The sequence below is a fragment of the Carettochelys insculpta genome, chromosome 1, assembly GCF_033958435.1.
Source record: "Carettochelys insculpta isolate YL-2023 chromosome 1, ASM3395843v1, whole genome shotgun sequence".
In the NCBI taxonomy this organism is placed as follows: Eukaryota; Metazoa; Chordata; order Testudines; family Carettochelyidae; genus Carettochelys; species Carettochelys insculpta.
The window spans coordinates 251,796,714-251,822,297 of record NC_134137.1 but is presented as its reverse complement, the minus strand read 5'-3'; the positions used below and the strand labels follow the sequence as shown (position 1 = coordinate 251,822,297).

At 44.1% G+C, this 25,584-nt stretch overlaps 1 protein-coding gene across 1 annotated transcript; it reads right to left on the bottom strand.

Annotated features, from left to right (window-relative positions):
- Nucleotides 1-1,874: 1,874 nt before the first annotated feature.
- Nucleotides 1,875-21,625, bottom strand: CMAS (cytidine monophosphate N-acetylneuraminic acid synthetase). The gene is made up of 8 exons (XM_075004640.1): nt 21,427-21,625; nt 15,640-15,782; nt 15,174-15,329; nt 12,810-12,943; nt 10,727-10,821; nt 9,667-9,838; nt 6,293-6,431; nt 1,875-5,794 (listed from the first exon to the last, which is right to left on the bottom strand). Exons 1-8 carry the CDS (start codon nt 21,606-21,608, stop codon nt 5,622-5,624), a joined length of 1,194 nt encoding a protein of 397 aa, XP_074860741.1. The 5' UTR covers nt 21,609-21,625; the 3' UTR covers nt 1,875-5,621.
- Nucleotides 21,626-25,584: the final 3,959 nt, after the last annotated feature.

Sequence of the window (25,584 nt, the reverse complement as noted above, 5' to 3'; positions counted from 1 at the left end):
GGGTGTTGGGCATCGCTTGTTGGCCACCCCAGGGTGCCACATCCCATGTGGGGCTGGCCTGTGTGGGGCCTGGGACCACCAGTCCTGTGCGCGGGCAACTAGCTGTTGTATCACCTCCACCCTGCGCAGCAGGGGTGCGCCCCTCCCTGTATGTACCTGAGAGTCCCTCAGCGACATCCAGGGATGTCCGGCTCCCAGTCACCCGGCTGGAGGAGCGGGAGGTGATGACGATGGTGAGGTCCCCCTCCTCACTTGACCACTTGGTGGTCCCCTCACCCTCCTGGGTCCCCAGTCCAGGCTGCTGTTGCTCCTCCTCTGGCTGCAGGTCCTAGGCCAAGGTGTCCAGGAATGATGGGGGTGGGGAGCTGTCCTGGGGCACCAGGATGCCCCAGAGCTCCTGGAAAGAGAGACATGTTGCTGGAGCTGCCCCGGAGTGGCCGGCCTGGTCCCTGGCCCAGGCATAGCCCTGCTGCAGCTCCTTTCCCTTGGAGCGTACCTGCTCCGCGGTACGCTCTGGGTGGCCTCTGGTGTGGAGGCCCTGCGCCAGGTAGGCGAAGGCAATGGCACTGCGCTGCTTCACCCCCATCTCGTGCAGGGCCTCCTCGTCCTTCCACAGGCCGAGGAGGTCCTGCAGTTCCCACTCCATCCAGGAGGGGGCCCTTTATTTTTCCTCCCCCTGGGAGCCCAGCGGAGGCTCAGACGGGGGATCGTGGGGCTCACGGGGGGGGGCTGGCTGCTGACCATGCTGCCATGCTGGAGCACGTGCAGAGGCTGCTCCTAGCACGCTCTCAGCTTTCTGCCACAGGTGTCCTGCGTGCGTGCAGCTTTAAGGCAGCCGAATGCAGGGACCAGAGCCCCGCAGACCCGTATTTCGAAAAAGCAGACAGTGTAGAGTCTAAACGTGTATTCTTTCAATTTAGTATTTTGAAAGGGGTCAATCTTCCTGATCAGGGATTGGTGTTCAGATTTCAAAGTCTGGCCCCTGTTCTTTCGATTTCCTTTCAAAAGACGGATTTACACGTGTGGACGCTCCTCCCGCTCTTCCGAAAAAGGGCCACTTATTTCGATGCTTTTGTGCACGTGTAGAGACAGCTTTTTTGTTTTCAGTGAACAGAATTGCTCCCATTATTACTTGCAGTTCAACCAGGGAATCTACAGCACGTAATATTAAGCTGGATTGACAGTCTATAGCTTTCTTTCAACCAGTAACTCTCAGAAAACCAAGATGCGTTTAAATGAGCACCCTTGCTTTTCCACAAAGGCTTTAACAGATGACAGAAGAAGGATATCACAATCTGTTCCCATGATATTTTCAGAGATGATGTTCCATCTGTTTTTTAAAAATCTTTTGATAATTCATTTATAAAAGCAAGAGATTTCAGTTAATTTGGCAATCTTCGTTGACGCTTTCTTTCCAATCTTCGTTTCTTTTGGCAAATTCCTTCTCAAATGGCTTCCTTAAGACAGGTCGTACCGTACTGTGGTTTCAATGGGGGAAAAGTGGCTGAGGGACCAGTTGACATGGCATAGTGATTCCCTACTTTTCCTTCTGGAAAAATGGCCATCTGCTTCCATGGGAGGGGAAGGAGGGCAATATAATGTGGGAAGATGACATCACACACCCACAACCACTTGTGGGGCATTTTTTTCCCCATAGTGCACCAGAGAAAAAACCCAGAATGCTTCAGGGCTGAGGGAACTGTGGGATAGATTCCCATAATGCACTCCTGCAACAGTCGACCTTTGGCGATTCAGTGTGGCAGCACTAACTCGACTTTGTGGAGATTTTGTGGGGAGGTGAGGACACTCAAATTCGAATGTATAAAACCCAGTGTAACAAAATCAAATTTAATAAAATCAATTTTATTTCACAGTGTAGATGAAGGCAAAGACTGCACTACAGAACTTGTATCAGGTGAACTGAAAAATACTATAATTTGTTATTTACAGTGTGACTATTCATAACTAAAAATAAAGTGAGCACCATGCACTGTTTTTCTGTGTTGTAATTAAAATCAATATATTTGAGAAATGTAGAAAACGCACAAATGTACCTTCCAGCACCCTTAGGACAACTGTTCCCAAACTAGGGGTTCTCCAGTGACAGCACACAGGTCGGCATTCACCAAGTGAACCTGGGAGGTTGCAGGGAGCGCTCATGGAAAGAGTCAAAATGGCTGCAGAGCCTCACTTTTGGGGAGCCAGGACCACTGCCCCGCAGAAGCACACCGAGCCCTGCAGCCACATTGCAGAACTCCTGGCCCCTGGGACTGTGCAGCCACCATGACGCTTCCCCTGAAAGCCCCTTTCCCTGTTCACACTCCTCCTGCACCCTCTCTGAGCTCAAGTATTGCAAATGAGCTATTTGCAGCACTCCGGAAGCTCTGGGAAGGGAGGGCAGGAGCTACAGAGCGCAGGGCCCAGCTTTTCCCTAGGAGGACTCCAGCCAGGGATGCCGGACCACAGATGTTGCTAGACAATGAAGTTCACACTATATAGGTCCAACCTGTATTCTATTATTAACAGCATGATTAATTATGGTTATCTTTGATCATCTGTCACTCCTAGTTGGGATGCTATTAGAAAACGGTATCTTGTCGACAGATTCCTTAATCTCTTCCACACAATTTGGAAGTTATGCCAATACAGAACCATTGGGCTGGCCTTTAAGCACCGTAAAATCAGAAGATCCAATCCTATCTTCAGAAATCCAAGCACATGTTGCTGAAACAGAAATCAGAGACCCACTTAGTCATGAGGCTTTTTAAAATTATACCTTGAAGTACTTTCTCAGATGACTCTTGCTGCCATAACTTCAAGGATGTTCATATAAGGGATTTTCAACAAAAACAAAGCTGTAAAATATTCTGGCAGAAGAATGAACATTTTATTTAACAGATGCCAATTATTTCTACCCATTAATCAAAAAGAAAGACACCATATTTCTTGTGTATACATATAAAAATAGTTCAAACTCCAAGTATTCAGAAATGTCATACCTTAGGCCTTCTGCCTCTAATGTAAAGGAGACAGGAAGCAAGTTTAATGAAATGACTTTCACCAGGCTTTAAATTGCTCATGCACAATGAACATTTCATCAAACATCAGTACACAAACCTTGACTAAGCAAGGTAATTAAGCGCATGACTAATTTAAGTGAGGCACCATTTAAGTACATTGCTGTGTCCTGGCTGTAAATGTAGAACTACTTTGATTTTATGAGTGTACCACAAGTTAAAAGGAACACTGTCAAAGGGACTGTAGTTTAGTCCAAAATATGTACTGATTTTCCTATACCTGATGACAAAGTCCCTGTAACACATCGCATGCAACGCTCTAAACTTTCTGCAAACAAATACTTGAATCATCATTTTGATCTGATTAGTACAAACAGGAAACAATTCACAAGCAACCTTACAACAAATAAACTGGAAAAAAATAGTCAGTAAAGAAATCTGAGTTTTAAGCATTATACAAAGTAAATAAATAATAAAAGAACAACAAACAGATATATTATACTAAATTGAACAATATTAAAATGAGGTGATAGGTAACATATTCATACTGAACTCCCAAAATCGAGATCACTATGGCTGCGTCTGCACTTGCATTCCTCTTTCGAATGAGGAATGCAAATGAGGGAAATTGAGAATGAAAATGAGGCATTGATTTACGTCTTGTTTCAGAAGACATTCTTTTGAAAGAAAGAAAGCAGTGTAGACAGGGCTCTTTCCAAAATAAATCCAGTCTTCGAAAGAACCATTTTTCCTATTTTGTTTCAGGAAGAAGGGTCGTTTCAAAGATGGGGTATATTTCCAAAAGAGCCCCATCTACCCTGCTTTCTCTCTTTCAAAATAATCTTTTCTGAAAAGAGATTATGCAAATGAACCACAAGGTATTTAAATCAATGCCTTATTTGCATTTTCAATTGCCCTCATTTTCATTCCTCTTTCAACGACAGCCTATAATTGAAAGTGTAGGGGGAAATTTATACAAACTGTAAACAGTTTTTATTTTATGGCCTTCAGACATACGCATGCAGATCCTAAGAAAATTAGTTGGATCTTTTGTAGAATTATTATAGTTGAATCAGACCCAATGATAAACTGAACATTAGAAACAGATCTATATTTTAAGTCCTATTCTTGATAATTGCTTATATTTATAAATCCAAAGAGGAATAAATACATCACCAAGACATTTCTAAGAGAAAAAAAAAAATGAGACCAATTAATAAGTCAGCCTGAAATAAACATGATATAAAACAGCCAGAATTCATACCAACAGAGAGGTAGATACCAACTACAGTTTTCCTGCAAATACATTCTTATAATAAAGATCAGAAGTGGTGACAGGTTTCCTTTCAGTGAGCTGACACAAATATTTTCAAAAGTGCAGCCTTAAAAAAGAAAAAAAAATCTGCAGCTGAACTTATTCAAAGTTGTTCCCATTACCTACAAATGTATCCTCCTGTTCAGAAAGCCCTGGAAAATTAGATTAATTTTTAGCAATTAAATAGTCCCAATGACATCATCTTTATAAGACACAGCTCTAAAATCAACAACACTTAAAATTAAGTACATGCTTAAGTGCTTTTCGGGACTAGGGCCGTAGTGCCACATTTACAAGAGGTGCAAAGCACTGACACCCCCTGCACCCCATCTCTCACACAATAATGGTCAACAGGGCAGGAATGCGCAATACTAAACTGGTTTATGACCAAAAACTATACAAGGGGCAGACACCACAGCAGGCATTATTTCCTGATCTTGTGGATCAGCAAAAAATACATTTTGCACTTGCCTATCTGACACCATGAGCCTTCTGTGCGACTTTGGTGGATTCATCCAAAAGTCTGCATTAAGCAACATATAACTTATTGCATAATATTTTCATACCACTAACTCATTTGACCGTATTTTAACACTACTTACATTATGAGAAAACAGCAGTGATGGTTCTGTGAATCATTTCTATTATGCACAAGTTTGTGTATATCCTGGAAGAACTCTGGTTGTAAGCTAAAATAAGATCAAATTAGCTGGGTAAAAACAAATCCCAAAGAACTGATTTTCCATTGCCTTGCACCTTGTGTGGTCATTAAAAGTTCACTTTAACGCTTAACTGACATTGAATCAGGCCCTTTCAGAACAGCAGAATTTTACACCCAGTTGGCACAGTCATGAAAAGATTTTCAGACTACACATTTCCTTCCCTTCCTTACTAAAAAAATCCTAGGCCAAAAAGAGGATCTAAAGGTTTTAAATTACATCTCTTTCACCATTTCTGCCACTGATACTTTGCATTTCATTAATCTTGGACAGTCAGTATAAAATAATCAGTTTTAATCTGTGGTTCTCATACCATAGCACAGTGCTGCAATTGTTCCATAAACAAAAACCTTTTCATTATGCTTATATGCCCGAAAGCATTTATATTAATAACTGTATTATTAAAAATCAAACCACGTAGGGATCTGAACATGTTGACAATATCCTTTTAACTTGATGAAACTGCAAACAAAGACAAATCACTGTGCAAAATAAAGGCAGACTTTATCCTGAAGGAGGAGGAGAAGTATTTGTTTTTAACTCTTTAGTTCATTTTCTTTTCTGCTGAATTCACATTTTCCCCATTAGCTGGATTATGTGTTCTGCAAACTCGTGAACAGCACCATGGCCACCATTCCTTTTACAAATATAGCCAGCAACCTCCTGAGCAGCAGCACAAGCATCTGCAGGAACAGCACTCATGCCAGCTTTCTTCAAGCAGTCCACATCCGATTCTTCATTTCCTACCAAAGGGGGAATTTAGACAGGTTGACATCGGACATCAAAAGCAGCAAGATAAGTAAGCATTTTCTCCTGAGCATGAATTTGGATAATAAATTTAAAAAAATAATTTGTATTTTTACAGCATTTTTCACCTGAGGATTTCACTTCCCAAACTGAGGTCTATCAATCCTTACAAAAGCCTCCGTGACACCTGTAAATTTTACAGATGGTGACTACAAGATGAAAAAATATTGTGGACTAGATTTTGTAGATACTAAAGATCATGCATAACTTTACCTACAAGAGTAGTAGTATGGAGAATTACTCACATACATGTTTAACCATACACAAAAGTTTGTGGGATTGGATTCCACCCTTAATTGAAAAAAACCTTTGCACCAGAGAATCAGCTTTTGACAATTTGGTTTACTAATCTTCCCAGATAAGTCATGCTATGTATTATTTAATTGGACCTGTGCATGTTGCATGAAATTTAATTATAAAATTAAGAAACTAACCTAAGTAAGCCACTTCTTTCCAGGACAAACCCAAGTCTTCCACCACTTGTACTTTATTTGTCACACTAACTTTCACTGCACAATCCAATTTCATAGCAGAAATCATCTTTGAACACTCCCTTTTCGAGATTAACTGTACCTATTAAACCAAAATAAATTAAAATAAATTCCATGTACAGACAGTGATTCTGAATGAACATAAAATGGAAATTGCTTTTAAAAAACCTCTGATACAGGCATTAACATTGTACAGCTGAAGTATCTCTTTTAGACTACTCAAAACTGAGCTGAGTAGGATAGAACACATTGCAAACCCTGCTTCTCTAGTAATTAAGGAAGAATTATTCATCCATATGTAGCTTTCCTTCTAATTTACAAAACAAGAATTCTCATTTCTCTCTTTAAACACAACAGATGGCAAGGTGATTAAATGACTTACTGCTTGTCACAATACAAGCGTAGTGTACTGGCTGTCAAATGCACCAAAGTCTCAACACCCAATTTAAACCACACGGGGCAATAAATACATCTTAATGAAGATTTCCGCAACACTGCTAGAGGTACACACAACTCGAAATATTTCCCATGGATTGCTCCAGCTGGCAACATTCTTGTTATTTGAACTCAAGGTTCTAGAGCAGGTATCTGCAACCTGCAGCTCTGGAGCAACACGCGATTCTTTAATGACTTCTTTGTGGCTCTCAATGCTGTAATTGCAAAGTTTAGAAAACCACCCTCGATTATTTTTGATAAATGGTGAATGTCTAAAAGCCCAACAATGAACAACTCATGAATACAAGCCCAACAATATGTGATTACGAAATGTTAGATAACTCCCCCTTTAATATATGCATTTGCATTGGGGGATGTGATACTCTGTGTTTTGATTGTGTTGCTAATAAAGTTTTGATTCTGAAAAACAAAAGGAAGCTTGAGGCTTTCCTGCTGTAAAGGGCAGGGCGCATTTTAAGAAAGAAAACTGAAATCAAACGTGAAGTAAAACTGGCAAAATTAAAATAGGATCAGGAGCGAAAGTCAGGAAGACAGTGACACACACACATGTAAATGTGAGAAAACAGAACATGTAAAAAGTTTGTGAACATCCTGCAGTAAACATGTATCACATTACAAATCATTGTGTGTGGAGTCTACTTACAATAGGGGTTTTAAAAGTATGGTGTGACATTATTTATTAAGGGCCATCTTGTATTTACATGCATTGTAGCTCTTAAAGTACTGAGGTTTTTTTTTACCTAATTCAAAAAAAAAGAAAAAAAAGGCTCTCCTTGCTATTTTGGTTGCCGACCCCTGCCTCTAGAGTTTCAGCCAAATTCTAAAAGAGCTGCAAGCCACTCAAGTAAATGTCAGAAGTACATTTCGTATTTGAAAGCTAAGAACAAAACACTTTGTACAGCATGTGTGGCGAACCCAAAGCTCTGTGAGCCTTTAAATGCAGCTCCTCAGAGCTGCATGCTGGGAGTGCCACCTGCCCTCTCTGCACACAAGCCTGCCAACTTGGTGGGGGAACTGCATGGCGGCAGTGGCAGCTCCGGCAATTCGCTGGCATTGAACTAGAGCCGGAGGACGCAGAGGAGCTGAGGGCGCGTGGGGGAGGGAGAGGGCATTGAGCAATGTATTTTATATATCTGTATATTGATCTATAATTTTATAGATTGATATATAAGTATGTGGCTCTTTGGACTCTATCCACTGCTATTTTGACTCTTCATCTCCAACTGATTGGCCACCTCATTGTACAGTAAAAGACTCTGTTTTGGGGGTTTTCTTCTTTTTGTTTTTCTAAAAAAACCTTATAGGCAAAATTCTCCTCTTCAGTCTGTGCTGCAAGTCGCATTCATTTCATATTCTGAGCAATGGGAGCAGTGTGCATAGCATGGTACCATTAGTCGGCAGCATACACTGAGGTACAGAACAAAATACGCAGCCCCCTTTGCTATAGGACATCTTTGGAACACCCCTCTCCCTCATTCCTAATACTAACGTAGGTAAACAGGCTTCCAATATACTTTCGCAGTCCTAGACAAGCCATCTATAAGCAACATCTGTTAGGTGTCTGCCTTGTCCCCACCTCCACCTTTGTTGTGTCCCTGGGAGCTGGAGAGGGAGGCCTCGTAAGACAGCATGCAGCTATCTTACTCAGTTCCTGCCCTGGGAAGTTCTCCCTGCCTGAATCAGGTACTACAGTAAATGTAAATGTGTCTTAGAGGGTGTGATAGGGTTCAGGGGTCCCCATGCACTGCACCCCGTCTGCTGGCAGGAGTGACTCTCACTCAGCAGGTACAACAGGAGGTTTATTAGGCAACAGATGTCCAGTTTCTCCCAGAAGCGTCAGTACAGCAGTCAGAGACAGTCATTCCAACCCGTCCTGGGGAGAAGAGCCCAAGGGGTGCCCCTCTGGGGTGTGGCTTTCCCCCTCCTCAGGCTGGCTGCCTTCCAGCTCCCTCTTCCCCAAGCCTCTAACCGCCCCCGATTCAAAAACAGCTCGGCTCCTCCCTCCTCTTTGTTCAGGGCAGAGGTGTTACCTGCCAGCCTAGGTTGTAGCCCCAGGGTCATCCTTAGCCACTGGGAGCTGCTCTGCTTGTCTCTCACAGCCAGCCTGAGTTTTACACAGGCACTCCCCCCGCTCCATCACAGAGGGCTTATGCTGCCCCAATTCAAGATCTTACATTCATGTAAAAATTTAATGAGGACAGAATCTGGCTTTTATGGTTAAGGAAGGCAATGTTAAACAACTGTGGCTCTTTTAATATAAATATCTGGTCTTGAACTCTTAATATTTGTCAGATGAAGGACAAATATTGTGGTTAAAAGCTCTAGGCTAGGACTTCAATGATCTGTGCTTAATCTCCTCTCTCTGATACAGTTCTTCTGTAACCTTGGGCGACTCAGTTAATTTTGTGTCAACTCCCCATCTATCAGCAGGGAGTAACAAAGCTTCTGTATTGCCAAAGGCTTTTGTGATGACAAATTCATTCAGGTTGAATGAGGAACTTAGATACTATGGTGAGTGGGAATCACCAAACTATCAACAGAAAACTACTGCTAGGGTATTTCCTGATCAACAGCACATGAGTAGTGCCAACACAATACCATACAAATTCCTGATCATCATCTTGGGACAACTAGTGCCAATGTCAACACAAGTACAAGTGTGAACTAGAAATGTGTCATAACATTGTAGAAACTACAGATCTTAGCACTACCACCAACACCAAACTGCACTGAGGTGCTAATATGACTAAATCAAAATTGTTCTCCAAGGCCCTGCCTCACCTCTATTTTAATTTTAAAATGTTCATGGCATGGAAGTTAAATGAAGAACAGAAATTCTCATGACTTAAAAGGACTCTTACCTGAACACCCTTTTGCTTTAATAAGGAAATCCCAACAAAATCTCCACCATCACAAAAGATGATTTCTTTTCCATCTACTGACAAATCAATGGTACCACTGGTGAGACAGCCTTCAATATTGCAAACCACTATCTTCACCTTCGGTAATGGCTCTTTACCAAAGTATCCATACCTAGACAAAGAAGATGTCATTGCAGGATGGAAGACTTTGACAGTATATTTTAAAAAATTAAAATAAAAAGTAACCTGTTAATGCAAAGCAAAGGATCTTGGTTTGTGATTCTTTGTTACTTTCCAAAGAAGAAAGATCCCCCCAATATCTGAGTTTTCAAAATACACCCCATAAGATAAACACAGAATAAATGCTTCTGCATTTCTCAAAATGCAAAAACAGAAAACTTAAAGGGCAGCTATGTGGTGAACGACAAGTTGCTCATGTTGTCAATTTTTGTTTTTAAAAACAGAAATAGAGGGCATTGGTTTACTTTAGAGGAGCGAGTTATGTTCTATAGCACTTCTTTTAAGGAAAAAAAATGGGGAAAATAGTGTCACAGACATAATGACCAAAGCATTACTTAGCCTGTACATTATAATAGTGCACGCAGTGCCCAGTCCTAATGTAGGGCTAGTTATAAAAACACAGAAGTAGGAGGCATGGTGTCAGCTTGCAGAATCTTAACATCTTACACAGAGCCAGAATGGACATACTCAAGAAGCATTATGTTAAGGAGGGGTTTTTGAATCACCTATCCCCAGGCTTAAGTCACAGAACAGAGAACAAGGCCAGTTCACCTGATCTCAATAACCTTAGGAAGTGGCACAAGGATGAGGAGAAAAATAGGTCAAACACGTGTGAGCAACTTAGCTTTTTTTTTTTTTAAAAAAAAAACAAAAAAAACAAAAAAAAATCAACACTGGAAAAAATAAAAACCCTCAGAGTGATCAAATTTTGGTCATGCCAACTCTTAACGACTAATATTCAAGATCCAGGCTCAAAATATAATCACAATTAAAACAAATGCTGCACTTTCAAAACTACATTTTTTTTTTTTTTTTTTACCTCCGCACTCTTTGCTCTGCAATAGGCCAATCGATATCTACGTCTATATCCACACTGTGTTCAGCACACATTTCATAGTAGATCACATTTCCACCCTAAGCAAATTAGATTTCAGTGATATTATTCTCCATACTTGGTATCAGTAGCTAACACAACAGTGACTTAAAATACAGAACCATGTATTCGTCATGTCTAAATGGAGAGCACTAACTATTTGTAATACCATATATAGCAACAAACAACTTGCTTAACTAGAAAAAAATTAATTACTTTCCATTTGCACATCGTTTTTCCTCCTAGACTCATACAGACTCATTTTTGTGAACTACTTATTAGCCTTACTGTACAGTCAAGGAAACTAAGACACACAGACTTTCACCATTAAATCATACTGACTTCATTAGACTGTTAGTGGGAAAAGAGACAGCGGCTTATGGCTTTGACGCAGTGCAACTGTGCCTTTTGCCAGCAGAATGGACGCTTATATCAGGATTTCTGGGAGCTCTCACAACATATAAACTTATAGCATGTACCTTTGTCTTTTTGTGTCTCATTTCCTCATCTATGAAATGGAGTTCACATTACGGATCTCTCAGTATTATTATGAGAAATGATGATTGTAAATCATTTTGATTTTCTCTGATGGAAGACACTTTTGAGAAGTAGCCAGTTATTAAGTGGAAAAAAAATCATTGACTTTTCTATTGCGCATTTCAGCACAATGATCTATACTGTTGTATTACTGTGGAGTACATTTCCAGCTTAATACATATGGACCATGCCCCGAGTAACAGTCCCTATATACAACTCTGATGGGCAGACTGGACTACATTGCTTCTTAGCATCAAAGAATCAAGATGATATAAAGCTTATCTTTGGGGATTTTATTTGCAGCTTAAGAAAGACCAAGTCTTAACGGAAGACCTCGGATAACTCCAAAGCACTATTGTAGTAAGTGGATGCTGACAGTAAGTAGGCTCAATTCTCTCTTTAGTAAGACGCCAATGGCCTATTATATTTAATTGTTTCCTCTGTAACCAACATGGTAATAGTACAATGCTGAACAAAGGCAGCTGCAAGATGAAGTTACATAGTATTGCTTACATTCTCTCCTTGGACAGCCTTCTGAGCAAGGGGAGCCAATTACAGCTCCTTCATCTGGAAGCCAGGTCTACACCAGCCTTAGGGCTATACTAACATGTGCTAGTTGGCCATGAGCCCCAAGAGTGTGGGAATGCAGCAAGCCCCTTCCCTTAGGCATCCCTTGCGTTGCAGGCTGCAGGGAAGTGGTTATAGAGGAGCCAGACACACTAGTTCTGCACCCTCAGGCAACTATCCCACTTAAAGAAATCCTCCCAGCTGGAAGACCCACCTGCTTTCCTTTCCAAGTGGAACACAACTCAGGACTGTGTCCCATCAGTTTTTAGGTTTAAGATACTATAGAAATATGAAGTATTTCTAAAGAACTCAAAGCACTCTGGGGAAAAAATAATGAATTAAGCCTCAATACCTCTCCGAGATCAGCATTATCCTCGTTTTACTATTGGGGAAACTGAGGTACAGAGAGATCAAGTACTCACTAATGGCCACAAGAAAACTGATGATATGGCCACAATTTTCTTTATCTGTATGCCAAACTGGAGGCTTTAGCCTAAAACTCTCATTTAAGCTAGCAATTCCACTGCAGTCAAAGCATAAGGAAGACTCAGCTGACTAAGCATCATAGAACCAAATCCTGAAGTTCCAACAGGAATTCTAATATTCCACTTTTATTGGCCTAAAAATATGCATTCTTCTTGTGCAAACTCTTTAAGAAAGGTGTATCCTAAGAACTGTACCTACCAGTTCCAGAGAGTTAAACCCTAGCGAAGGATTATATATAAGAAGTTACAACACACTTGGCTTCAATGGTTATTGCTGCTAGGCATCCCCTACCCCCTCCACGCCCACAACCATGCACATGCACACAATGCTCAACACACTATAGCCAAACACATGCATCACAATCACTAGTGCCAAAGGGTTTGGACTTCCTAATGGAAGAGTACAAGAGGCAATTCGCCTGCAAAATGGAAATACTAACTTGTAAGTAGCCACTTTCAATCAAGTGCCTTTTAGCAAAGTAAAATGACCCATTTTCATACAATTCTCCATCCCAATCTTGACGCCGGGGCCGATGTTTTGGATCGAAGCCTTGGGGTTTTGTTACTTCATTAACTGTAAACAAAACCATAAAAAAATGACAAAAAAATAAAAGCTTTTGTTAGAGGCACTTTCTTGTTTAAGTAACTTGCTACAGGGAAATTAAGGTACAACATAACATGGGCTACTTTGATTCCTGCCTCAGGGCAGGGGAGAAAGTCAACCTAAAATAGGCAACTCCAGCTAGGAGAACAGCATAGATGGAGATGACTTACCTTAGGCTGACTTTCCCCACCAGCCCCACAGGTAGAGGTTAATAGAAAAAACTCTTCTGTTGACTTCCCTTACTCCTCACAACTGTGAGGAGTACCGGAGTTGACAGGAACACCCTCAACATTTAATTTAGCACACTAAATTGAACCCCAGAAGACTGATCTCCAGAGATCTGATCTTCCTGTAAGTATAAACTTGTTGTCAGTAAGGGCAGGTATGTTCAGAATCACTGAATTCTTGTCTCCCTTGGTATCTTTGGATCCCAAGGTTCAGGAATGCCCTGCATTTCTTGTAGAGAAAACTGAAATATCCCCCTTCAAAAGTGCACAGAACACATCATTCATACAAGTCTTCAGATCACAACCTGCTCCTTGGCCCTTCCCTTTCACTCACCTTACACTGTTGGAGTGTCCCTGTCTTTGTGAAAGAAAAATTGTTCTTTTCCTATCATCTCTAGTACCTTGTCAGGAAAATCAGAGGGATTTTTTTTTAAAAACACTTTTTTAGGGATTTTTTAAATGTGTCAGTTGCTCAGCTCCCTCTCTTAAAATAGAGCATTTTTCCTTTTGTCTACTACACACTCATGCCATCTGTAGTAATTTTTGCACCTTTAGGCAGCAGGATAGGAACACTCAGGATACTATCTTGAAGGGGAGCTGAGTAAACTTGTCTCCCACTGAAGGCAATGGGAATACGCAGCATCGTGAGGGATTGGCATATCAAAACAGAGACAGTACACTAAATCTGAAGGCCTAAGAACATGTACTAAGCAACCAAAGAGGACTGCATGATGATACTTCTACACAAACTTACAATATTATCTCTCTTGGGGGCTTTAGCTATAGCAAAATTTTCATTTTCAAAATAATCTGGCAACATCACTCAAATGTTCTGATGAAAACTTTTCACTAATCATTTGTTTTATTTTACAAAGCTTTTGGGGAGGGATAGCTCAGTGGTTTGATCATTGGCCTGCTAAATGTAATGGTTGTGAGCTGAATTCTTGAGGAGGACATTTAGAAGTATGGGAAAAATAACTTAAAAAGAAAAAAAAAGGTTGTCAGGGTTGGTGTTTGATCCTGCTGGACTTGATGACCTCTCACAGCTCCTTCCAGTTCTCCTGTATGTGTATGTGTGTGTACACACACACACACACACACACACACACACACACTTTAACTCATTTTTTAGCACAGTGCTTTGCTAAGATTTTTATTTTGGAGGCTGGGAGGTGGCAAACAACAGTGTTTTTTGTACTTTACATGATCTCTCAGACCATGATGCTCTGTACACTGTAAAAAACACATCCAACATTTTGCAAATTATGACATTATAAGAATTAGAGGCCTCAGGTCATTTTCATGAAGTGAACTGTGTAAAAGCCAGTCACTCAAACCCCTTGAAGAATGAAAGCTTCTATTTTATTTATGAAACAAATAAAATAGACAGCAGTTGTACTAGTATCCAAATATCCACCAAAGTGTCCCATCCTCAGATGCAAGGACCTCTCCCAAAAGTGAGATGTTTGTTCCACCTTCACTTGAAAAAAATGATGTTTTCTTATCTCACGTTAGCTAAACATACAGCAACTAACAAGAGGTAAAATCACGGTGAAGACAAAGCAGTTTGTTATTTTAATATAATTTAGCATGTTAAGATAAACACTAAGGGGTAGCCTACCATTTACCTTGTTTTGTTAATGAAAACTATCATTACCTTGTCTTCACTCATGTTAATTACCATGTGTTAGTCAATATGAGATAAAGTCTTTTTCCCTCTCAGTCAAGACACAAGCATGTGCTATCAGATTGACACATAACATGTACTTGGAGTCTGGGAAGGTGAAATGAATTGAGAGCTTTTTCACAGAGTAATTTTATGTTTAAATATGTTAGTAAAATGGTACTTTGAACTTTAGGGTATATCTAGGAAATGACTGAAAATTAAAAGGATAAATGGGATTAATGGCTACATTAAAACACCAATATTTCCAAAAAGAAGATGGCAATAAACAAAAATTACAAAATATTACCTCCTTTTTTTATCTCACTCCATCTGAACAGGTGTCGTCTCACAACAGAGAAGACAGAATCAAACCCATCCTCTCGGATCATTTTTGCCACTTTAATAAGATCAGTAGGATGTAAACAAGGAGAGGTCACCTGAATATTTCCTATAATATCAACCTCTAAAGAAGGAAAAATATAAAATATAAGATGAGAAACTTTGTATGAAATATCCAATATGTACAAATATAATACTTCCACCTGAATATTAACTTTATTTATGCACACTTATAATTTCAGAGACAATCCCCTGACCAGACACATAAGTTATGAGGTTAAGTGATTCACCTGAGCCTTTAGAAAAATTGTTGGTACAGCATTACTAATTAAGAAAAAAATATGAAAAACCTCCTTTCTCAGTAATTTCAATGGGAGTTAAGGGCACTCAGCACCCTGAAGGATTGGGACCTAAATCAATAGCAACAAACATACCAGGATGATGATCAAGAAACTCTTTGATGGTCTCAAGAGAAGTAGAAGAGTCTTTAGATACTTCAGCGCTTCTGCGATGGACTTGTGCACCATATCGTTTTGCCACTTTTTCAATTTCATCATGGTCTGTGGACACCCAAACACTGTTGGCAGATTAAAAATAAAAAACAAACAAACAAACCACACAATGTGAATGATTCCAGCGAGGGCAAAGAGAAGAATTAACACTACTCTCTAGATGCAGGGTGTAACATTAATGGGAATATTACTAGTTTTACTCATGATAGCTGAAATTTGGTCACTAAATAAGACAAAATGTTTAAACTCGATGTTTGCATCCCATTTCTACATTGTCAGTGAAGCAACTAGAACAGGGGTTGGCAACCTGCAACTCAGCCACACAGAGCATTTTGAGGAGTCATTTGCAGCTCCAACCACTGTCGCCGACGACTCCTCTGGTGGCTCCCTGCCCTGCTGTCGCTGAAACAGTAGAACTAAACTGAATTGGTTTAATGGGCAGCAGGAGGGAGCTGGCCACTAAACCAATTCAGTCTAGTGCTATTATTTCAGCAGCGCTGGCAGGGCAGGGAGCTGCAGAGAGCTCCCCGCTCACCCAACTTCCTGAGTGGCCACACCCCTCCGGTGGGTGTGGCTCCGCTCACCTCCACCAGCCTTCCTTCACTGGATGCATATGGCTGCCCAGCATAAGCGCCTCACCATCCAAGCACTCCCGTCCCCCTTGGCTGTGCTGGGAGGGCTGGAGCCAGCTGCTTTGTGCCCCTTCCCAGCCGTAACTTGGGCAAGGAGCTGTTTTCAGGATGGTTGCATAGGTTCCCTCTGCCCTATGCTCCCATCACAGCCCTGTGGAGCCACCTCCGCACCTCCCCACCCCCCGTGCACAGCGATCCCTTCCCACCTGGAGTGCCCCACCCCCCTGCTACAGCAGGAACTGGGGTTAAAAGTGAGTGGGGGGAGAGTTGGTTTTGAAGCACAAGGACATCAAATTGAAGCCATCAGACTATGACCACCTGTCACAGAATGCCAAAAAACAACGTCTCCAATTATTTTAAGGTGAAAAGTGATGGGCAATTTTATTCTTGCTGCGAAGGCTGCTCATTGGTGTCCAAACATTCACTAACTTCCTAAGAATCATCATATTCTACTATCGCCTGCTTCTGGACAAAGAATTAGTTCAAGTCTATATTTTAGTAAAACTGCTGCTGGCAACAACAGGATAAGAAACTAGAAATCAACAAACTAAGTTAAATTTAGATTAAAATCCATTTTCCTCAAAAGCGGGGTGTATAATATAACCATGTACAGGTGGATTTGTAGCCGGGCCCTCTGTGGCTTAGTGCATGGGCCTCTACAGTTTGAGCTAAAAGCCAACTGGCTCTTTACTAAGGCTGTAGAGGAGACCCATTCTTTCTCTGTCTCAGTGGTCTTCAGCTATGTCTACACTACAAAATAAAGGCGAGTTTTTCAGTCGAATTTGTAACACTGGCTTTTATAAAGTTGAGCGCCCGCATTCGCCCACAAAGTCGACTTAACGTGTCCTCACTAATCACCAAGTTCGACTGCTGCACCAGTGCATTATAGGAACCTAACCCACAGTTCCCTAAGCCCTATCGCATTCGGGGTTTTTTTCCACTGCTGTATTATGGGAAAAAAATTCCCCACAAGTGGTTGTGGGAGTGTGATGTCATCTTCCCACACTTCATTGCTCTCAAAACAAAACAGCAACTTTTCAGAAGTTTCTTCCCCTGATGAGATATTGTTTGAGTTCTCTGCATCACAGAACTTTTACCAAATGTACCCTGATAGCACCCACTGTCATCTTCACAGACTGCATTGCCCTCACTCTTCTCCCTTTGAAACCAAACGGCCAATTTTCAGGGGAAAATTGGGAAAAGTGGGGACTCCCCAGAGGGCATAGGCATCCAGTGGTTAGCAACACTCAGAAGAAAAGAAGGAAAGAGAGCACCTCCCTTTCTAGTGGCTAGGGTCTCTCCCCCCCATTGAAAATCACGTGAATAGGCACCCAGTGACACAATAACTTCAATTCTACAGCGGATCAAAGCTGGATCACATGCAGAAGGTTGCAAGGGAATGCCAGAGGACTTAGCTGTGCAGTAAAGTAACTGCCTGCATGCAACAGGGAAGGAAGAAAGAGTACATAAGCTCCATTCACAGCACAGCAAGTCAAGAAGCTGCCAGTCCCATCTATCAGGGTGTCTGTGCCTTGCTAACAGGAACCTCAGCGGTCTCCTCTGGTAAAAGAGCATCTTCCACGGTGCAGGGCAGCAAGTCAGGGAGCTGTCAATCCCCCTATTAGGGGTTCTGTTCTCCAGGTAGGTGTCTGTGCCACCTCAGTGGTCCCCATGGGAAAGAACACCTTAAGTGTGAGCCCCCTTAGGAAACTGTACAGTAGCCGAACAAATCGGTAAAGGTGCTCAGGATACAACAATCTATGACCACTTCAGGAAACCTGTAAGTGTACTTGTGGTCCCCATTCAAGAATTATTCTGCCTGCAAATAGCAAGGATGCCTTTCTCTGTTCTGACTGTGTCACGCTACCTCAGTGGGCCCCTGGGGAAAGTACACGTCATGGTGCAGGGCAGCAAGCCAGGGAGGGAGCTGTTTCTCCCCTGTGAAAATGCAGCAAACAGACACTGCTTCACACTTTGGGAAGCAGGGGGAAGGAAGAGGGCGCAAGGGGAGGGTGCAGCCCACAACATGGCTATTTGAAGGCACCAGGATGAAGGGGCACCAGCCCACAATGCAGCTATGGCCAGGGCCATCCTCCCAAACCTGAGAGGCCAGGGGTTCCTGTTCCCACTGAAAATCTTTCCCACAGGGGGAGACTTCCTCCTGGCAACAGCCAGCCCCCAAAAATCTTTGCCACTGGGAGAGACTTCCCCCTGGCAACAGCCAGCCCCCAGATCTTTCCCACCTTTAGAGCCTTCCTGTGTACAGGCCAAGATATGGTGCTGTCTGGAAGCATGATCTGCGCTGCACTGCAGGCACATATTTTTATTGGGTCAGGGGCTAGCCACATGGTGTGCTGGGTGGGAACAGACCTCTGGCTGCATGGTGCCTGTGGAGGCGGGGTGGAGGGGGCTGCCCCCTTACAAATGTGAACCGCATAAGAAGTTTCTCAGCCTCTCATACAAGCATGACACCTAGAGCCTAGCTGCCATGTTGTGTGGTGGGGTGGGGCTGGTCACATGGTGAGGTGGGGTCTAGACCCCGACTGCACGGCACCCGTGGGGGAGTGGGGCCTCCACGTACAAGTGTGAAGCACTGAAAAAGTATCCGGGCTTCTCCTGCTATATCCTGTGCAGGGGAGAGGCCTTCACCTTGCACAGGGCAGGACACGTCACCCTGCTGTTTGATGTGCCGCTGTCTCATCCCAACAGCCATGCCACCACGTGGTGCAGCAGGGTAGGGGCTAGCCTTCCAGCTGAACAGAGACCCTGGCTCTTCTGATGGGTCCACGCCGGGACTCTCTTTCATGGCTAGATGAGATCACCACACTGATCATAAAGAAATGAATTCAAAATGCCAGGCTCCCTGTTTTCCACTTCCTGCGCACCTGGAGAGCAGAAGAGATGGAAGCGGCCAGGAAGGACAACCATGGGGCATTGTGGGATACCTCTGGAGGCCAATAAAGTTGATTGAAAGAAATGCTGTTTCCATGCTAGCATTAATTTGAACTTTGCATTACGCCAACTTGCATGGGCAGTGTAAGAATATAGACCTTAGCGCTTCCTAAAAAATTGACCTAATGGTATTTACAGTGAAGACAGTGACATTGTGAAATCGAGCAAACTGACTTTATGCTGTAGTGCAGACATAACCTTAGTGTCACTACATAGGACAATGAACCATTCCCAGTAGGGGTGTGGGCTATACCACCACTTTATGATGTCTGAGATTCCAGATCTGTAGCAAATATACTATTTTAGAGTGTGGATAATTTATCTGGCATGTTGTAACAGTTCATTCAGGTGAATCAATGTTGAATTTCAAATAGTTCCATAGTTCAAAAGCTAAGATAATGCACTGACCATTTACATGTTTCCACAGATCGTTACAAATAGCTTATTATCTAAGTACAATAAAATAAATGCAGTAAATTCAGTCCAATCCCAGAGTGACAGATAATCAAATGACAGCCACAGAGATTCCCTCACAATAAATCCCAATACCAGTATAGCAGGGTTGAGAAATAGCTGCAAACGGAAGGGTTGAGTCTACTGTGGATACTTTTGCAAAATGCATGCATGGGTAGCATGAAACCACTGATAAAGTTAATTATACTTTAAAGAAACCCAAAATGTAACAAATTCAATATAAGCTAAGGAGAAAAACATCTTGTTTTATGCTGGGGTATGCCTTCACTACTGGCAAGACTGACTGACAGTAGATCTCCTGGAGTTCAATTTAGTAAGCCCAGTAGAGACACGCTAAATCAAACTTCTAGGGCATCTATGTTGGCACTCCTGCCCCTTGTTATGACTAAGGGAACCTCAGTGGGAGCAAGCACTGCCATTTACCTCCCTTAGTGGAGACAGCATGGATGCCGCTAATTAAGGCACATGGACTGCAGCTACATAATTTAATGCAGCTGGAATTGCATACCTTAATTCAACCTCCTGCTGTAGCGCAGACCTGCTCTTAGGAATACAAATATTTTTCTCATTGTACTATACGCAATAGATGGTGCTGATTTTTATAAGTTTTTCCATCCAAAAACCTAATGGGATTCATCGGAATATACACAATTATGACAGCAGCTCCAGGTCACATGTGATCCATACGCTACAGCGAGTATCAGTTTCCCGGAACATGTACTGGAACAAAATTCTCATATTGAACAACTTAGAAAACCACCCCCCACACGTACACACAGCCCTTTATATCATGCAAAATTCTATTATACCTCTACGTATATACATTTGCCACTCAAGTTATTTAAAGGATCTTGAAAAGGTGTCCCATAGTGCAGGGTTTCTTAAACTCAGAGAAGTGCCACCCCCGGAGGGAGTCTGTGCTCACGAAAGCTCATGCTCAAAACTTTTCTGTTAGTCTATAAGGTGCCACAGGACCCTTCGTTGCTGCCCCAGAGGGTAGTAACTAGCAACAACTTGCAGCACATGCATATATTTTATGTTATTAACACCACATATGATGTTATGTCTCCATTGCTAGGACAACCGATTAAATTATGTCATTTTGTTTTTGTTGGATATGTTTTTTATTTTTTGCAAGGGGGCGTGGAGCTTACAGTTTTTTAAAGAAAAATGTCCATTGGTGTTCCATATTAAAAATACTATTGTTTGGTGCTCGTGGTCTCAAAAAGTGACGAAACACCGCCACGTCAAGCACTGTTGTACCTCCAGATGGGCTTGCCCCGCCCTGGTGCAGCCAGCAAGACGGAAGTGAGCCGGCCAACAGATTCATGCACAGCTCTAATCTGCACCTGCGGCGCACCGCGAAGCAACAGGAGCACAGACCCAAGGCTCGGGAACGCGGTTCCCCGGCCCCGAGGTGCAGCACACGGGGCAGCCTGCGGGCGCGCACCTCACCCCGGAGCCTGCGCTGCCAAGCACGCGCATTAATCATAACTGCTCAGGTCTTAGTAACAGGGCTCCACCTTTAACTGATTCACATACCAAAAACCCAGCGCCCAGCAGCGCTAATTAACGCCCCTCCGCCGGGGCTCCCCTCGGGTACAGCTGGGGGGAGCGGGGGGCGGCGGGCGAGCTCCCCGCGCATGCGCACCTCTGGAAAACCTCGGAGTCCCCGGCCGCGCGCAGCACCCAGCCGATGAGCGGGAGCCCGGCCAGCGCCTTGATGTTCTTCAGCGGGATCCCCCGGCTGCCGCCGCGCGCCAGCACCAGCGCAGCCATGTGCCCGCCCTCGTCCGCTGGAGCGGCGGCCGTCCCCGGGGCTGAGGACGCCATTCTTCCCCGCCGCTGGGAGCCGCTCGGCCCCGCCTCCCGCTGTCACGCAGCGGCCCCCCGCCCTACCGTGCGGCGCGTGGAGCATGCCGGGAAATGTAGTTCTGGGGGCCCGCAGCGCTCACGGGTGGGGTCAGGAGGTGCCGTGCCGTGCCCAGCGTGGGGGGCGGGCGGGGGAGAAGGAGGGCAGGGCAGGCCTCGGGCGGGAGCTGGAGGAGGACGGGGCGCCCAGGCGCGGGGGCGGGATACAGGTCAGAAATGTTCCGGGAAGAACAGGCTCATGGGGGTGGCTTTGGGGGCTGCTTGTCTGAGCATCAGTCTTACGACGGGTCCTGGCACACGGAAGGCTCGGTCTGCCCCAGCCCAGTGTCCCGCCGCTGCGACTGGGGGGGGCGGGCCCGTGCTGGCAAATGATTACAGAGGACAGCATATGAGAAAAGGGGCCAGATGCAAGGTCGTGGAGGAGGGTGACCATCCATCCCGTTTTGGGCGGGAGAGCCCCGTATTTGGGGTGCCTCCCTAGTGCCCCCTTTCGTTTTAACAAAGGAGGCTAGTTGCCCCATTTGTGTGCGGCTGCTGGGAGCTGGGAGAACAAGGGCCCAGGTGCCGCCTGGCTCTTGGTCCAGCAACTTGGGGGAGCCAGAAAACTGACTGGGGCTGCTGCCCCTGGCTCTGGGCTCCCCACCACTCCCAGGAGCAGGGAACCAGACCATTGTGGCTTCCCCTTTCCCACCTTCCCACGGTTCAGGGAGCTGGGAGGAGCACCCAAACAGGGAGGTCACCCGTGGGACTGCAGCCAGTTCTCCGCAACCTGAGGCATGGGGCAGCTGCACCTTCACAGCCAGGGAGCACCACACCACCCAGAAGGGGGGCAGCCACTGACTGACTCAGAGTGACTATCTGGCCCGTGTTGGCAGGGATACCCCCTCCCAGAGTGTCCTATATTTAACCTACAGGAGTACGGTCACCCTACCATGGAGCCAAAATGAGGAATCCAGAGGGGGAACCTGAGCAAGGGCAACTGGTGCCAGTGGTGAGAGGGGTGCAGGGAGGCCACCCAGCCAGGCACCCTGTTTAGCAATTACAATTTTGCTGAGGCTGTGCACTACCTGAGTGTACTATGAGTTACCTATGCCATGTGATGCCCACTGCTTCTCAAAGGAGTCAGTCTCAAAGAGCCCATAAGGCACTTTGCCCAGCGATGTGATACAAGGGAACAGAAACACACCCTACATATGCAGAGTTCTCCCATCCTCCTCAAGCTTCTCTCTGGTCAGATAGATGGCCTTCTTTTCCTTCTCAGTATGAGGCTGAGGAGGAGGCCTCTGAGCTGGTGGGGGCTAAGATGAGGCATAAACATGCAGCAGGTAGGAAAGACCAGCCTTCCCAAACAGGCAGGTGTGGTCCTGCCCACACTCCGTGCCCTGGGCCCCACTTTGGTGGTGCTGTTTAGCTCCAGGGCCTGAGGCTATGCTCCATATATATCTTCCAGGGACAGGGGAGGCTGCAGCAGTGCCACTGTGTGCCGTCCGACCACTCTGGGACCGGTGGCAGCTGCAGGCACTAGTCAGTCTGGGGTAGGGCTAGGAGCCATTGCCTATGTCGGGGGAGGGCCTGAGGGCCCAGGGAAGGGACATGGTCTCAGGTAGAAGAGACAGGGCTTTGGGCTATTCCCTCTAGCTCTGTCTAGATTGCAAGGATTTGTTGGCAGAAGTTTGTGTTGGAAGATACTTTGTGACAAAACTTCTGTTGACAAATTGCAGCCAGATGGCAAAGTGGATTGAAAGAGTGATCTGCTCTGTTGACAGAGAGCGGATGGACTGCCTGGCCACTTTATCGGCAAAATGGCCCCTCGGAAGCACAGCAGACAGGGTTGTGCAGTGCCCTGGAAACTTTTCCTGTTGACAGAAGGCCCCCCAGAATGTCCAGATCGGCATTTTGAGGACAGATCTCTCTGTTCTTCCTTGTGCTAAGTGGGGTACAGCTGTTGACAAAAGTGCTGTCATCACATTTCGCAATCCGGATGCTCTGTGCGTTTTGTCAACAAAACGGCCATTTTGTTGTCAAAATCCTTTAATCTAGACATAGACTTCCAGACGCAAGTTCACAAACTGCCAATGGGTGTGTACATAAGAATGTGAGAGGGGAAATGCAGAATATCAGCAAGAGGTTTTAGAACTTAAAGGAGTGGTGGTGGGGGAGGTGTCCAACCTGACTCATTCTACGTAGATGAGCAGCAAGGTGTCCCTTTTTTGGTAGAAAAAGCAGATGTTGGGGGAACAGTAAACTCTGCCAATCTCATGACTGCTAACTTAGTATTAAAGGGGAAGCACCACAGAATAGATAGGAGTAAATCTGTCCTCTATCCCATATGCTATGACAAGTTTTCCTGCATTTTAAGGTATGTCTGTTATTTGTTTAATAACATCCCACAAACCTGTATCAAAGAAAGGACTACGTAAAAGTATTTGGTTAGATCAGTGAGAGTAACAAAAGTCCTGTGGCACCTTATAGACTAACAGATATTTTGGAGCATAAGCTTTCATGGGCAAAGACCTGCTTCATCAGATGCATCTGACGGTCTTTGCCCATGAAAGGTTATGCTCCAAAATATCTGTTAGTCTATAAGGTGCCACAGGACTTCTTGTTCTCGAAGATACTGAGTAACACGGCTACCTCTCTGCTGCTTAGATCAGTGTTTCACAAGTTTATTTGGCCACCGAACTCTTTTAAACTCAAGAAAATTTTGTGTGGCTGCCCATTCCCAGGCTTTACCCCCCATCAGTTCCCAAACCTGCCTCCCATCTCCAGGCTTTACCTGCATCAGGTTTCAGCCCCCCATCCTCACGCTTTAACCCTCATCCCTCAAACCTGCCCCCTCATCCCCAGGCTTAACCCCTGTCAACTCCAAACCTGCCGCACCATCCTCAGAATTAACTTACCTCAGCCCAAAACCAGCTCCTGAGACTATCCCATCCATGGCACTGGCTGGGGAGCCTAAGCCCGGTGACCACGCATGCCCAGCAGAAGAAAGGCTGGCCTGGAAGTGTTCTGCTGGCAGGGGTGAGCTAAGCCATGCCCACCAGAGGGGTGATGCCGCATGGGTAGCAGGGTGAGTGAAGAACTCTCTGCGGCTCCCTGCCCAGCCACTGTTGAAATAATGCAACCAGATTCAGCTGGTTTAACAGCCTGATCTCTCCTGCCACACTGCTGGCCATTAAACCAATTAAATTTAGTTCTACTGTTTCAGTGGCAGCAGGGCAGGGAGCTGCAAAGGAGTCAACTATTGTAATGGGATTATCTCACAGAAGCCTTATTTTCACTTTGTGGAACCCCATTTGGGAAACCTTGGCTTAGATAAAACATATTTTAAGTTCATGACACATTGTGATACAAATACATGATTGTTTATCATGAATAAAAGGACTGACTTTTTATCTCTTAAAAAAGTTCCATATTTTTCTTACAGTTGCCCTTTGTATTTATTTACCCATGCCCATTATTTCCTGCATTTGCTATGAATTCCAGTAGAGTGTAGCCTAATCACACAGGAATCATTTTATGATAAGTATACCCTTCAGTTAAATGAAAGATCCTTGAGCCTTCTATTTCATCTAAGTTGGAACAGTAGTTGTAAAATATGCACCCACATGCATTTTTCAGGTTAATAACTTTATGCTCTTTTATACTTAATCATGTAAAGCACAGGAGAGTATAGAACATGCTGTGATGATCTGGGTGAAACCCTGTTAAAAATCTCATTAGTAAGTGTGAACTCACCCTTCTGTGAACATAACTGACAGGAGAGGCCACCAGCAAAGACAAAAATAGCATGTGAACCTATCTTGGGTCTTTTCCTGTATATCGTTTTGGGTAATGGAGGTGCAGGGTGCGGATATAGAATAAACACCCACAAGAGACAGATATAACCAAAAGGTGCAAGCAAAAGCACAGTACTAACCCTGGGAGAGTTTTTCAG

Coding starts and splice junctions, on each gene's coding strand:
- CMAS (XM_075004640.1), bottom strand. CDS start 21,608: ATGGCGTCCTCAGCCCCGGGGACGGCCGCCGCTCCAGCGGACGAGGGC. Junction 10,822..12,809: donor TTGAAAGTGGCTACTTACAA/GTTAGTATTTCC, acceptor TAATTTGCTTAG/GGTGGAAATGTGATCTACTA. Junction 6,432..9,666: donor TAAAGCAAAAGGGTGTTCAG/GTAAGAGTCCTT, acceptor TTGGTTTAATAG/GTACAGTTAATCTCGAAAAG.